Source organism: Phaseolus vulgaris, chromosome 8, assembly GCF_000499845.2.
Source record: "Phaseolus vulgaris cultivar G19833 chromosome 8, P. vulgaris v2.0, whole genome shotgun sequence".
Classification (NCBI taxonomy): Eukaryota; Viridiplantae; Streptophyta; class Magnoliopsida; order Fabales; family Fabaceae; genus Phaseolus; species Phaseolus vulgaris.
In genome coordinates, this window is record NC_023752.2 from 54,955,899 (window position 1) to 54,972,621 (window position 16,723).

A 16,723-nucleotide genomic window follows, 5' to 3' on the forward strand; every position below is an offset into this window, starting at 1 on the left:
AACGTGTCTTTTTATTCTTATTCTCTTCATTTTTTATATTAGAACAAGTATTTTTGAACTTTAACTTTACGTAGGGAATTAAAGTTGTGATTCATTATAAGAATATGTTTTCTGTTTATATCTGGATACCTGCATAATATAATAAATTAGATAATAATTAATGATATAAAATGATTGTGATAAAAGTAATGTAATATGAAAGGTTAATCTAACTTTTTTTTTATCCGCAGTGTTGTCACTATAACACAACAACAGATATATTTGTTGGTTATGCCATTTGGAAAACATATCTCTTCTGATTTTTTGTGTTTATACTTCTTTTATTTCAAAAGTCTTATTCACTGAAATGTCCCCTGGTGCATGAATTTCATATTACAAGTTGTACTTACAAAGACCCTAAATATTTCTTATTATCTTATGTGTATTACATCACTTCATGTATAAGAAATATATAGAGAGTTTTCTTTCTAAGTTACAATCTAATTAGCTCGAAATACTAATCCTGAGATTGTATCATTATTAAATTAATTACATATAATTGGATAAAATATTGTATAATATTATATACAATAATTATATATAATTTGATAATTATTATTTCCTTAATAATTAACTTGTATATTTCGATCATCAAATCAAATGCTATTAACTTGTATATTTCCATTTGTTATTTAGAGAGGATCGTTACCTCAGTGGAGAGAAGCAGTGCGGTCAAAGCAGGTCCAAACGTCGTCAAGGGTTTATGGAAGAGATAAACAGAGAAAAACAAGAAAGGTTTAGTGTTAGAAGAGAAATAGATCTTTGATTTTAGAGGTTTTAGGAATCAGGTTTTATTATATTCACCCAAATAATTATTCATATAATCTTATTCATCTTATGCATATTTTTAAATCAGTATAAAAAAATTAAATCAGATACTTCTTTATTTTAAATTCATTGTTTTTTTTATAAAAGGAACATTTTTAGTTTTATGGGAATATAAAGTTTGAAAAATAATTTTCTCACTTCTAATTTATCTTTAAAAAATAACAGGAAATTAAGTTTCCTAGTTTATAATATGAAAATATAAACCCTGATAAATATCTCTATTTCTAAATATAAGTGTGGTAGATTTCACTAAAGTATTCTTAACTTTAAAAAAATAATAAATTATTTATAAAAAATGAATATAGAGATTCTTAAAAATTAAATAGTGTAATGAAAGTTGTGAATAAGATTAAAAGTGATAAACTTCAGCCAAATCCACTAAGCATGTTCATTTGTAAATAACTTTCAACCCACTCCAATGACCTCTTTAATTTAAAAATAATAATAATCATTTATCCTTTTCAAAATTGTTTTTTTCACAAATATTCTAACATAAAATTACGGGTGATAAAAACAATACCACTTATATTTGAAAGAAAAAATAATAATTAAAAAATGCGAATATCTGTATTTAAATTTATAATAATTAAATGTCTTTAAAAAATGCGAGTATCTGTATTTTCTGAAGTTTAATTTATCTTTAAAAAATAAGAGGAAATCAAGTTTTATAATTTCAAAATATAATAATTAATATATATATATATATATATAAATTACTTGATTTATAAATATTAATGAATAAACAATGTTTTTTCAAGAATTTACATAATTATAAAATTACAAGTGGTAAATAGAATGAGTTTTACTAATCAAATTTATTAAATACTTTTTTTCTGTCACGTACAAGTATAATTCATGTTCTTTCTCACGTAATATTAAGAAATCTCTTTTAATATTTAAATACTCAAGTATTATTTGATATTAAATTACTTCTAATTTTAAAAAACACTAAGTTAAATAATACAATAATTAACAATTGAATATTATGTACACATATTGTGATTCAATGAGTGAATTTAAACTTTGTTATTGCCTTTATTTTACATCTATTTCTTCTCTAGTATTTCTCAATATTTTTATTTGTGTAGGATTGATATGTATTTTATAATTTTATGTGTTATGTGATGAGGAGAGAGATTACAATAAAAATACACAAAAATTCCCTTCATCGTTTTTTTAATAGAAAATAAACAGGAATATACAATAATAATTTCAAGAAAATATTTATTTATTTTGTATTTTTAGGACTTAAAATTTGTTGAAATTATTTTATTTTATTTTAAGTTTGAGATTAATTGTATTTATAAATAACATAAAATTTGGCTACACTTACAAAATTATTAAAACCTAACTCTTTGAGTCAAAGAAAAGAAAAAAAAGGAAGGTTTTCCTTTCATATAGCCATTGAATTTTTTGTTAATAAAATTATATATATTTATCACCCTTAAATTTTAAAATATATAAAAATTGAAGAGTTATTCTAGAGCATCATTTCTTGGTGAGAGTTATTCTCATTACTTAGGATCTTATTTTGAAATATTAAGATTCAAGTGGTGACTCTTTATGACATTTAACTTGAAACGATGAATAAACTTCAAGTGACATGCAATGCTTCCATCTCATAATTCTTCTTCACCTTTTACATTTGATTTCTTCTATTATGTGTTCTTGTGTTGTTGTTATTATGCTCTTATATTTTGCATGTTTCATTATTTCCTTATTTATTTGTTTTGTTCTTTATTAATATTAATATATGTTGTTCTCGTGTTAATGGAATAATTAGCTGAAGCCTCTAATGAATTCAATTCATAATAAAGGCAAAGATGAGATTCTAATTATGATATATAAACTTCTTACTATTATATGCTTCTATATTACTTAAGCTTCTAATTTAAAGAAGTATTCTATCACTAAGTCATTTATTTTCTAAAAAATATTAAGGGGTTCCAATTACAGAATTTAAAAACAAATATATATTTTTAAGTTAACATATTTTAAATTATGTAATTTGGAATATGTTTCATAATCTAAAATATGTTCTTAGATTATATAATTTAAAATATATTTTTATATCTAGAATTATATCTAGATTATACTATATAGAATATATATCGTGCTAACTTAAAACATTTATTGGCACGTGCAATTCATAATTTTCCATTCAATGAAGAATTTAGACTTTTCCACACCTACAATATACAAGAAAAAATTAACATAAAACTTTAAAAGTGTACGCATCTTATCATCTACTTTTAAAATTCAGCCTATTTTACCTTTTAGTTCTATTATATGTCTAATATTAGGATAAATTAAAAATAAACTAATTGTAATTGGCAATTGTACAAAATGCAAGAAAATTGAAAATTCTAACGATAAAATGATCGAAAATCAAACTTAAATTATAAAATTTGTAAAACGTTATAATTGAGTAGTAAAATATGTCATTTAACCTATATTTTTCCCCCTTGAGGTAAGAATTCAAACCCCATTTGTTATTCTTTTAACTCAAAAGATTTTATGAATAATCAATAAGATATTTTTATAAACACATCTAAACAATATAAATTCTTAGAGAATAAGGCAAATTAGAATAAGCTAGATTGATAAGCTCTCCACATGAGGCCTTGTTTTATTTATCACTTATTATTCAATACTTTAATAATTCATTATGCTGTATTCAGTGTGAACCTATTACTACTACAATTATTTTTTGCAGAAAAGCAAACAATGGACTAAGCAGCCAACTGTGAATTAAATGTTTGTAAATTGTTCATTAAACTTGAGTATATAAAAAGTACATGAACAAAAGTTAAACGTAAAAGCATCTGAGATTGTTTAAGAAAACTGAAGAATCTTCTTGATGAAGTAAATAAAAAGTTTGAAAAGGGACCAATTCATTTAACATCTCGGGATACTTCAAATTTTCAAAAAGCAATGATGAAGTGGTGTATATCGGTGAGGTAGCTATACAGAAAACTCTGAATCCTTACAAGCTTCGTTATTCTTAAAAGTAAAAGCTAAAAACATACGCACTCAATTGCTAAGGTAGCTGCATATAAAACTATGGATCCTTAAAAATCTCTGCTATTCTTTAAAGTAATAGCGTAAGTACCAAATGCCAAGTCAAAACTTTTTTTCCTCTAACAAACAACGCTATTGTCTTCATAAATCAAGACAGCATTGAGCACACTCCTTTTCCTGCCTCCTGACCTACTTCTTATTTATAGTCACATTAAATTAATTTCTGCAGTTAAAAACCCTGTACATTAATTACTAGTAAGAGAACAATGAAGACAATGAAATTAAAAGAAACTTGATGAAAGTCTCATGTTTGATAGCTTCTGCTCTTATTTTGTTCTTTCTAAATGTCTATTTGATAGGCTCACCACTGAAGATTTCCCTCTAAAGAGTCTTGGCATTGTAGGAGCAGGTGAACTCTAAGGCAGCATTTGGTTCATGATTTATTCTCCATCCCCGAAAATCATTGATTAGAAACCAATTTTAGAGACTAAAAGTAATTAGTTACTATAGTGACAAAATTAGAGATATTTTAGATAGAGACTAAAAAAAATTGATTTCTAAATTAGTTTATATTATTGTTAAATGGTTTCTAAATTTGTATTTAATTAACTACCAAGGTTTTTTTACCAAATTTAGAAACAAAATAATTAGTAATTAAAACTTGGTAGCTAATTAGATTCCATCTAAAAACTACTTAACAGTAATATAAACTAATTTAGAAAAAAAAAATTGTTAATCTCCAAAATGGTATGCAATTTGATCAATATAACAACTAATTATTTTTTATCTCTCAAATTAATTTTTATTTAATAATTTATGCACAAAATCTTATAGTGGATGACACATTTGCAAATTTAGAATAAGATATGAAAAATTGCCAATAAAAGACTTATTGACAGAGGTATTTTATAAATTAGGATTCCCACAATCATTTCCACTAGAGAAAGGGGACGAGATCATTCCCATTCTGTCATGGGAATAGTTCTAAATTGTTAGAAATTGAGGAATAGTTCCACTTGGCACCCCATCATTCAGTATACCATCAACCAATAATTGAGTTGAAGCATTGGAAGGGAGAGATTATTAGTTCTTGGGTTTTCAGGTTTTCTGAGAATTTGAGATGGGATCTATTTTGGGAAAATGATGAAGTTTTCAAGAAAATTTATTTGAGATTGCAGAACAGAATGAAGGTGAGATTTTTCATTTTGGCTTTCGTTAATGTATATCAATGCAAATCTTGTTACATCATACTTGTTATCGTAAGGATATTATTAGTTCTGTTTAGCAAAGTTGAATTTGACACTCGAAGATTCTAAATACCCACTAGCACTGGGAAGGAGGTGAAAATTAGAGATCATACCATACCACAAGTATAGGTATCCATGATATATCATGATTTTGTAAAAGGTAATGGAGAAATAGAGAGAGATATAAATCATTCAAGCTGGATGAAAGAAATTAAAGAATGCATCAGATGTTATTTGTCATAGAAAGGTCTCTCTTAAGCTTAAAGGAAACTTTACTACAACCACAAATCAGTGGCTATTTATGTTCGAAAACAGCCTTTCCTGCAACCTCATGGATGGTATTTAGTTCCACATTGACTATGATACGATTGAAATGAAGTATATAACAGAGATGTAAACCTTATCTTATACATCAATTTTGTGGGGCTGAGAGGAGTGTAATTTAGTCTCATTGACTAGTGATATGGCTAAAACAAAGTATATAAGTACAAACCCCATCTTATAGGTTGGTTTTGAAGGGTTGAGTTAGGTCTAAATCCCATTTCTAAGACTTTTAATATTTATAGTACTGAAGGTCGCAACAAGGGCCAACAAGAGCATCGTAAGTTGGAAGAGTGTTCATACAAGATATGATTGAGAGTGGATATTAGAGAGAAAGTTGAAGTGTAATAGAATTAGAGAATAGTTGAAAGAAGTATTTCTACTCAAAAGTGAAAAATATTCTTGAACCCAACTGAATCAGAGATACAAGAAGTTTTTATACACTAAATCAGTTAGAGCTTAAGCACTCAACTCAACTCACTAGATAGATATTACATCATTCAAATATAGAGTTCTACAGGACTACAGCTGTAGAAAGAACACACGAAAAAAGAGAGTAAAACCACTCTAATAAAATGATACCTACCAGGAAAAGATGGTAAAATTGTTTTGAGCCTAAGATAGTTTAGACACATGTAAAAACGACCAATGACAGCACTAGTTAAGAGAGCTAATCTAATTGAAGATAGCCCAAAAATTGTAGATGTTGAGTTAAACCATTGGTTTTGAAAAAATACATTGCCATCTTTTGATCCATGTAACTGACTCCACAACATCACACAAAATATTCATACCATAAGAAACAAAAGAAAATGCATCCTTAAGAAAATATTGTTGCCAAAAGTATTTAAAACTCCCTTCACCAAATATGGTAGAACTCCTTAGCAGCCCAACTACTCAGATATTAATAATCACATATGGTAGGGAAAGTTTAAGAACTTACCATTGCATTTCTTGTTTACGGTATCTCATGGAGTATCTAGAACTAGAAGTACTATGTTTTTCACATTCAATTTCAGACATTTCCTCTTTTCCAGTATTATGTGCACAAACTGGCTCTATTGCTCCATCAATATCTTGCTGTTTTGTCATTTCTTGAGGAGTTTCATATCCAGCAATGCTTTTACTAGTACATGTGTCAACATCATGTCCCATCTACATGGTCAGTTGGCACTTTATTTTCTTCAACTCTTACACCAGTTATGTTCTTTGCATTTCGCATTTCACCAATTTTCTCTTCTCTTAAAATTTCAACTGATCCATCATTGCTTACATTTTCCTTTTCTCTGCATGATGAATTTTGTTGCTGACTTCTTCCAAACGGAAGATTATTGGCTTCATTTGCATCCTCACCAACATGATCTTCTCTATTGTCTCTTCACACCTTGTCAACTGATCATCTTTGTTGTTTTTTACATGAATATGTTCACACTCACTACTCTTTCTTGAAAAACAATGTTCTTGCGTACGAAATTCATAAAGAAGACTGTCAGCAGCTTGACTCATTTTACCTTTACTAATAAAGATGGCTAATTCCTTCCTTGCCAAGGAAGCTTTTTCCTTAGCTTCAACATATTCTGAAATAGTGCGAGAATATGCACAAAATGGGAAAAAAAGTTGCCCTTTGCATCCAATTGTGCAGATGCACCTAGACAGTCTTCATGCACCATCAATGGACAAGTAGTTGTTTTACAAGCCAGTAATTGACCACCTTGATTACACTTCATGCAAAGATTTTGTTTATTAGTTCATTCATTTCTGAGAAATCTTGATCAACTGTGAAGTGGGAGCACAGGAATTCATGCTTTTTTGCTTCAAGACATTTTTTTTCGTTGTGATATCCATCACTATCACTTGATAACTCTGCTCCACAACCAATAACTGCACCAACTATATTTTATCACAAACAACTGGCTCCTGGGAGAGATTTAAAGCTGCGATATCTGGTTCTGTCTGTTTGGGTTGCTGTAGATTAATTATTTGCTGATTTTTTTCTGCCTTAGCATCATTTGTTGGAATGGTAGTTGTCGTACCAAGACAACATTCAGTAACCACTGGTTGGATGACATTTACATCAGAAATTGGTAATTGATCACTTTCATTACACTTCAAACAAAGATTTTGTTCTGCCTGCTTTTCCATTTCAAGGCTAATTTTTTCACCTTGATACACAATATCACCTGATTTATCTACCCCACAACCATTCCCAGTATGATCTGGAGCTTTAACACCAGCAATTTGCTGCTGTGGGTCATTTGGATCTTTGAGTTGTAAATCTTTTTCGTGTTTAGACCTAGGTTTACCTCCGGAAATCTCAAGCTGGATTCCATCTGCGAGTGCAACATGTGGAATTGACTCAACCTGCAGTTGCTGAGAATTTTCAGCACCAAATGTAGGTTGAAGCATCAAAGCATCATTAAAAGGAGTATTTGATTCATCACGGGGAACTTCAATATGGCTGCTAGGTTGGCACAATTTTGAAACAGTGCATTCATTGGGTATATCCTCTGAGGACCCACCACCCAGAGTTTCTTTGTTATTATTTTCTACATGATGCTCTCCTCGTTCAGAAACTAGAAGAATTCTTTCAGTTAAATGTTCTGACACTTCCTGTCTGAGTTGAGAAACTGGCTTCTCTTTCTTAGACTCAAAACTTGTAGATGCAGAAAATTTAACCCTCTTTGAAGTTCTACAGAAATCATCACATTCATTTAGACAGACTTGCTTTCCACCAAAGTGTTCTGTAAGATAATCATCAGCTGAGTAAACCCTACTCCTCATGGAGGGTGAAGAATTATTATCAAGAAAGTGTTCTTCGGAAGTTTCATTCCCATTCTCTAAAGTTAAGGACACTGAGATATCTTTTCCTACCATATTTTCAGTATTGGTGGAGTTCCCAACTTCCTTAGCTGAATGATCATCACGTTTGACATCATTTACAATAACTGAATAACCATTATTCTGAGGAAATAATCCACTCCTTTCTTTCAAGTAATCAGTATGAGGACGAGTACCTTCCAAGATTGTTTGTCTCAGCTATTCAGGATTAGGAAAAGAAACAGATCATAGAAAATTGGGATGAAAATGTACAAATCTCATACAGGAGAGTTCTCAAAGGACACTTCCATTAGGGAATCCCTTAATTGATCTACCGGTTCTGATCAGACTCCGCCGCAACTTGACATTGGGACCATACAAAAGAAAGGGGCACTTTGTACAATCAAAGTTTGGGTTTCAACTGCAAGAAAATGAAACATCATAATATTCCCAGTTAATATAATACATGAAAAACCAAGGATCTTATGTACTCTATGTTACTGTTGTTTATTCCTATATATGTTGCTGATATTGTTTATTATATTATATGCAGTGCTTGTCTGATGGTTTAGGCTCAAATATCCTCACATGGCCATTGGTGTTCTGGCCTCATCAACTCTGATCCTCTACTTTGATGATATTACAGCACAAGATGTTTACTACTCTATTGTTTCAAGAGATTTTTAGAGTAATTTATCATATTTTGGTTTTTTTTTTATTTGTTTAATCTACCATCAAATATATGACAAAATAATGTGACTTGATGATCAGTTGGTATATGCAGGAAGCCAGTGAAACATTCTACCAGACTATATTGAAGCCAGTGAAATTGACAAAATAGCTTCTCAGCCAAAGGGTTTTTCCCTTCTTAGCTAGAGATAGTCTGTATAAGCATCGTTGCTTGAACCTTATTCCAGGTAAGAGGTCTTGGTTTAGAGTTTCTCATTATGGTAATAGATCAACCCTTATTTGTTCTTTATTTGCATGATAACATAGGTTTGAATATTACTTTGCATGCTTTTGTGGTGCAGTATACTGGAATGATGTTACTTGAGGAAATTACCTCAATTTTCCTCATCACTCCATACGGATAAGCCAATTCAGCAGAAATCAAAGTCATCATGATGTTGGGAGAGGACAATTTAGCCCTGGAGATTACTGATACAAGCATTCTTCATCAAGGCGTAGTGGCATAAATGAATATAACATGTATATTATGAAAAACATATAGTTTTAGGAATTAATGGATGAATGGTCAAGTGATGAAATAAATGCAATGGTCAAGTTCGAGCAAATTCTTTTGCTAATTTAATTTCTGAGGTTTATTGAATTATACAAATCTTATTTTCATTTTTAGTTACTACTGTTGTAAGTATATTGAAGCTAAGCACGAGTAATGTTAGTTCTATTTTTTATGAGAATAAATTTTGAAATAAATTATTTAGTCTTAATAGTGAGTTTTTGTATTTTATTTATAAACAATATATAAATTATACCATAATTTTATTAACAAATTTAGGTACACTACTATTATTTTTGCCACACTTGATTAATATCTCATCATAAAATTCGGATTCAACTTTCGGCGGTGAAATTTATTTTATCAAAATTAAATTCTTTTTTTAATTTTGCTCATGTTATGTTACGTCATATCATGATAGTGAAGTATGGGAAAACCTTGTTATTTCTAACGCCGACACTATTAAACATCTTTAAAAAAATAGATTCATTTTAGAATATTATTAACATTTAAGAAATCTATAATCAAATGTAACGTAAAAAAAAAGGAAGACATGACTTTATTGAAATTACTAAAATAAAACTAAACGGAGAATATGGATTAGTTATATACATAATGAGAAAAATCAATCATATCTAAAATAATTTATTAATGAAGAAGGATTTTTTTAAAGAGGGTGACATAATTTTTTCACTCAATATATGCATATGGTTGTGAAAATATAAACAAAGTATGTTTAGATAATTTTCTCAAAAAAAAAAATTTAAAGAGAAAAAAAATTAAACTTTGGTGTAAATTTGTTGTAGTTTAGCAAAGTAGTTCCACTTTTAAGTTTCAAGTGTGTATAAAGTTTTCTCATTCATAAGAATTGTATTGAAGTGAAGGAAGATTGTGACCTATGAAGTATATTTGTGTTTTGTAAAAGAAAAAAAATAAGTTTTCAAAGCAATTATTTGTAGCACATAGACACCTTTGATTATTTTAAAATCTTAGTAACCTAACTTAACAAGTGACCTAACTACCAACTGAAAACTACTTCCACTTTCTCTCTCTTCATTGAATTCAAAATTAAACAAAAAGTCAATGTCAATTTACCTTTGTTCCTACTCTTCTTCTTCATCTACCTCCTCACCTCCTCTTCCTACCCTTCATAGTTTTTCTTCTTTCCATTCTCCCCAATTTCTTGGCTTTCCTCTCTACCCTTTTTCAGGTCTGTCTGCTTCCCATTTTCTATTTTCTTGCCTCTCATATGAACTTGCCAAACAAACCCTCAAATTAGAAGAAAAAACATAAATTTGTCTTCTTCTGGACTATTCATTGATCATGGTTGTTTTCCATTGAATGCCTTCTTTCAAAGTTTAGTTATTTATTTACTTTTTGTGGAATTGGGTTTCAAGTTTCTGCTGAGTTCTTGCTCTAGTTTTTTTAGTCAACTGTGATCAGCAGCAATTTAAATTCCTAAATGCATAGTTTATCTTCATGATCTTAGAAGGGATGCATTTTCTCATTCATACTCTGTTTCCATTTAAAAAGGTTTTGATTTGATGTTGTGATACTAAGAACAGAACAAGCAAATTTTTTATAACCTTAAGGCTGATGATTATTGATGACCTTTTTTGTGACAATGGATATCCTTGTTTGAATTGGTGGAAAATGGGCAATGCAAATCACTTCTGCAAAATGCGGAAAGGTTGTAAGTGGAAAGCAACTCCTTTACATTCCAACCACAAATCCTGTTTCTTATTATTGCACCAAAGCAAGTTGGAAGTGATTTTTTGCCCACTACAAAGAAATAGAGTTGAGGATTGAAAATTTAAGCATTTCTTCATTTATTTGTTGGAACAGTATTACTTGCCATTGACTCATTGTGTGAAGATAAATAGAAGCATGATATGCAAATGAAAATATGTCTCTCCTTTCTACCTAGAGATAGTGATAGCTAAGTTGGGTTTGAATAGGTTCTTCATACTCAGTACTTACTCTCTCATATCTTTTGCTAGCTCTCTTTTACCCATCCACTTCACCATGTCAAGTTTGGAGGAACCCCTTGGTCTTGACAAGTTGCCAAGCATGAACACCGTTGATAGGATTCAGAGGTTCTCATCTGGAGGTTGCCGTCCCAGAGTAGATAACTTGGGCATGGGAAACTGCTGGATTGAAGGACGAATTTGCAGCACATCTAACAGCTGCAAGTGAGTCATATACTGCAACTCATATTAGAGACTTGATACATTTTATTGCTCTATCATTCAACCTTTATCACTTTCATTGTATAGTATTTGATTTTTACCGGCCTACTATATCATAATACCTTGTATCTTTATGTAGTGAAGATGATGAAAAGTATACAGCAGAGACATTCCCATGGAAAAGACAAACAAGAGATTTGTGCCAAGATAACTGCTTCAGTCAGAATACTGTGACCAAAGGGAGAAAATCAATGAAATTTGGAATGACTGATGATTCATTCTCTGATAGCCAAAGCAGTCCAAAATGCCATACCAAAGATTTGCAAGGTTTGGCATATAAGGTAATTCAGTGGCCTTTTTTCTGCGTTCCAGTATTCTTTGTTCAACTTTTCAGCTACTAACTTTTGCCTCTTTGTGTTTCCAATTATGTAATATATTCTAAACACTCTGTTGTCAGTGTTTTATTACATTTCTTTTTCTGGTAATTAGGATATTTTCAATTTTAATTGGTTAATGGCATGATGCAGTTTCTGAACTGCATACCAAAGTTTGTAAAGATAGTAGAAGTTGGTCCAAGGGATGGATTACAAAATGAGAAGAACATTGTACCTACAGCTGTAAAGATTGAATTGATTCATAGACTAGCTTCTACTGGGTTATCTGTTATTGAGGCTACAAGTTTTGTGTCTCCCAAATGGGTCCCACAGGTACAACCGCTTTACCTTATTTGCTGTAAATTGATATTGATTTTTAAGAGTGTTGGGTGGAGTAAATTGGTTCCAAAGTGCCTGTATCTGAAATTAGTTCTCAATCTCATGGATCAACTGGTGTTTCCTATGGAAGCTTTTGAATGTCTTCTGTTGGATAAAAGCCATTCAATTGTACAATTTTTTAATATCTTTCATTGAGCAAAAGCTAGTTCAATTATAGAATTCTGAATGACTTCACAGTAGTTATCATTTTGCATTCCATCTGATTTTAAATCATTGTGTTTATTTATCTTATAGTTGGCTGATGCAAAGGATGTAATGCAAGCAGTACATAACTTAGGAAGCATCAGAATGCCAGTTCTGACCCCTAATTTAAAGGTACAAATATCTTGATAAACCATAAATCATATGATCTATATTCAGATCTCTGACCTGTTACATTTGTAGGGTTTTGAAGCTGCAATAGCTGCTGGTGCTAGAGAAGTTGCTGTTTTTGCATCAGCTTCTGAATCATTTTCAAAATCCAACATTAATTGTAGTATTGAAGAAAGCCTTTCTCGTTACCAAGCTGTTATTCGTGCTGCTAAACAACTCTCAATTCCTGTTCGAGGGTATGCCTTCTATTTTCTTCTATTATTCTAAGATTACATCATATTACTGTCTGCTGCTTCAATATCTGTATTGGGCAAAACAAAACCTTTCAAAAGGTGGCAAGATCAAGGTCTAGTAGCTGGATGATGAAAGTGACATATTGGTTGATATTTTAGATTTTTCTGACACAACATTCTTTTTCTTTTCTCTTATTCCATATGTCAATCAGTTTCTTTATATTGAAATGTGATAGGTATGTATCATGTGTTGTTGGATGCCCGGTAGAAGGACTAATCCATCCCTCAAAAGTGGCATATGTTGCTAAAGAACTATATGATATGGGTTGCTTTGAAATCTCCCTCGGTGACACAATTGGAGTTGGCACACCAGGTAACAAGTTAGATGAGTTCTGATCTTTGGAAGTTTAAGCCATCTATGTTTGATAGACAAGATTATCTATTATTGTAGACCTTTCTAAGTATGAACTTGATTAGGTTGATGAATGTAAAAACTAAGTGTCTTTTTTTTTTGTATTTTACTGAGAAATTGTTATTGGTTTGTGGTATATTATCCTGTACTTATATTGTGTCATATTCATTGTGTTGTGTTCAGGAAGTGTAGTTCCTATGCTTTTGGCTGTGATGGCTGTTGTTCCAATAGAGAAACTAGCTGTCCACTTCCATGACACTTATGGGCAATCCCTTCCAAATATACTTGTGTCCCTCCAAGTAAGTCATCAACTAAATTGCTTGGTAGGACCTTTGACTTGCTAGTCCTTGGTGTGTAAAACTTGCCATTTTAACTGTTTGAGAAAGAATAAATAATATATAACTAAAAATGATGTAAGCAAAATGAATACTATTGGAGATCGATTAGAGATAAAGACATTTATAATATATAAGTGAGTGCAAATTAGGGGTGGCAAAGTGGAGCGGGCCGTGCAGGCCCGCCCTCGGCCCGCTGAAAAAAACGCGGGGTGGGTTGCTTATTTCAACCCGCTGGCCCGCTTAGGCCCACCCCGCATAACCCGCAGCCTGCGCGGGCCAAGTGCGGGGCGGGGCGGATTGACCTACATAACCCGCATAACTTTAAAATGTATAATTTTTTTTTCTACACCCCCATATTTTCTTAATGTAGCCTCATATTTTACATTTCGAAATTTTTAATAACATCTTATTACGCATGTTTCATGAAAATAATATTATGAGACCATTTACCTAATGCATCTAAATAAAAAAAATATATTTAAAAAATTAATTTTTTAATAAATATGTCTTATGCGGGCTGGGCCGCAAGCTCGCGGGCCAACCTTTATGCGAGGCGGGTCAGAAAAATCAGCCCGCAAATTTTATGCGGGGCGGGCCAACCCGCATTGCCACCCCTAGTGCAAACCTCATCTTATCAACCGAATTGATAAGGTTGAGGTAGGTTTAAAGTCTACTTCTTAATATAGTATTAGAGTCATTTAGAATCTATCATAATGAGAGTTTGTTGGGTTTATTATCGGACCACTCATAAATATATAGTCGTACGCACGAGTTAGAGAATCTCAACGTAAGCGGATGTATTGAAAATCTCACATCGACAAGAAGTTTAAAGTCCACTTTTTAATAAATACAAAGTAAATGCATGACAATTATAACAAACTAATGTTAGTCCAATGGTACATGGACCTCAACCTCATTACATACGTAACATGTTGGGTTATGATTGAACTATAGTGTAAAAAAGTTATTTATCTTGTTGTCATAAATAAATTTTTTTTCACATGCAACAATAGCATCCAAACATATCCAAAAAATGAATTCATTTTTTTTACACTCTGAACAAAAGGGATATTAATTTGTATCTGAGCAGATGGGGATTAGCATAGTGGATTCCTCAGTTGCTGGCCTTGGTGGGTGTCCATATGCTAAAGGAGCTTCAGGAAATGTTGCCACTGAAGATGTTGTGTACATGTTGAATGGAGTTGGTGTGAAAACCAATGTGGATCTTGGAAAACTTCTCTTGGCAGGTGACTTTATCAGCAGCCATTTGGGAAGGCCTTCAACTTCAAAAACTGCCATTGCCTTGAACCGAGTCACTAGTGATGCCTCCAAGATATCATGATTCATGCTCTTAAGTTTACCATGAAAAGGAATTTGCATTATCATGCTTCAAGTAGTGACACATGATCACTGCATACATGTTATGTTTCTTTGTTCTTCTGCATGCTACTTATGAGAGGAATAACATGTTCACTCTGTAATGACCCAACATATTTCTATTCTTAAAATGCAAAGTAAATAATTAAATTAGTCTTTGAAATTATATTTTAGGCTCTAAAATTAAAGAAAAGTAAAAACAAATATTTTTAAAAAAATTTAAATATATAATAAAAACGAAAATACAAACCAAACCATAGTATATATAAATAATAATTATCAACACAACTCATTTTTGTGGTTGATCAGTTCTAGAACACGAAATGGAAAGACTTGGCATAAGTAATTAAAATAATTAAATAAAAAAAGTATTATTTTAGGGTTGAGTTTAGAATATAAAATAGAAGGAATTGTCAAAAGCAATTAAAAGATTGAAAAAAGCACCTTTCTGCAGCCGGAAATTCAACTTCAGAAATTTCCAGAAAGTGCTACTGCGGATGTTGTGTCATGGTTTTGCAAAAAAAAATTATATTTACTACTTTATTTTTAAATAATAAAATTGAAAATAAATAAGTTTTTAATATACAATTAAAATCCTAAAGGCATCTTTGGATATATTGAGTATGGTTTAATTAATTCCACTTTTAATATCATAAATGGGTAATTTTATTCTGTATAAAAATTTAACTGCATATTTATTTTTCATTTTTAAAATGAAAAAAATCTAAGTCACTGGTAATAAGCTATCAGATTCTAATAAATATGTTAAGGTATTCATATTAGTATTTATTCATGTAGGAGATTACTAATAATGTTTACTAATAAGTTTTAGCACTATTATATCATTTGAAAATATGTTTGTACTAAATTATATATTAATATTGGATAAAAAGGATTTAGTTTTAAGAAGCTAAAAGAACAAATGAGTTTTTTTAGATTTTATTTTTTTACTCGTTTTTATTCAATGTACATCTTCAGCTCACACTTTCCAACACATTAGAAGTTGCATTCTTCTACAATAATGCAAACCCCAAAATAAAAATGTCCATGGCATTGACATGTTCAACACCCCAATTTCCATCATGAACTAAAATGTCTCCCTCACAATTAAGATATTATTATTTAGTCACTTTTTCAAGAACTGATATGATTAAATCGAGTTTGGTAATTTTGCTTTTGACCAAACAATTTTCTGTTGCTGCTTTCTTCAATTCTTCTGCATATAGGCCATGTTTTTTTAAGAAAAATATTTGATTTTTAAAGTTTTGTGGTAATTATTTAGGGAAATTGAAGCTAGGGTTCTTTAAGTTAAAGTTTTAGAAAAGCAGCAGAAACATATTTACCTCCTTTGTGAGCATGCTGATAAAGAAAATTTAACCTTTGACAGTGTTGGTCTTTTGGAAATACGAAACTGTAGTTTGTGTCATTGTGTGATGATGTGCTTGGTAGCTCGTGACAACATGAATCTGACAACACTCATAGGATGATGCATCCTCCTACGTATCATGCCAATCCTAAAATAATAATACAAAAACTGCATGCCCATGCCATCATGCTTCAACAACTCTGCAAAATT

General features: G+C 30.8%; 1 protein-coding gene and 1 long non-coding RNA gene across 4 annotated transcripts; both read left to right on the plus strand.

Annotated features, from left to right (window-relative positions):
* The first annotated feature begins 4,815 nt into the window (after window positions 1-4,815).
* On the plus strand, window positions 4,816-9,726 carry LOC137826801 (uncharacterized). Of its 2 annotated transcripts, none has more exons than XR_011083591.1 (4): window positions 4,816-5,078; window positions 8,827-8,961; window positions 9,045-9,190; window positions 9,305-9,726. It is a non-coding gene; the product is annotated as an uncharacterized lncRNA (long non-coding RNA). The 2 variants fall into 2 exon arrangements; XR_011083590.1 differs by having other exon boundaries at window positions 9,058-9,190.
* A 798-nt stretch (window positions 9,727-10,524) lies between these two features.
* Window positions 10,525-15,300, plus strand: LOC137826345 (hydroxymethylglutaryl-CoA lyase, mitochondrial-like). 2 transcript variants are annotated; one of them, XM_068632279.1, is made up of 9 exons: window positions 10,525-10,723; window positions 11,514-11,705; window positions 11,842-12,043; window positions 12,230-12,409; window positions 12,710-12,790; window positions 12,860-13,023; window positions 13,257-13,393; window positions 13,616-13,731; window positions 14,861-15,300. In XM_068632279.1, the coding sequence occupies exons 2-9, from the start codon at window positions 11,539-11,541 to the stop codon at window positions 15,110-15,112; spliced, it is 1,299 nt and encodes a 432-aa protein (XP_068488380.1). In that variant the 5' UTR covers window positions 10,525-10,723; window positions 11,514-11,538; the 3' UTR covers window positions 15,113-15,300. The 2 variants fall into 2 exon arrangements, with proteins under 2 accessions (XP_068488380.1, XP_068488381.1); XM_068632280.1 differs by having other exon boundaries at window positions 10,548-10,839.
* Window positions 15,301-16,723: the final 1,423 nt, after the last annotated feature.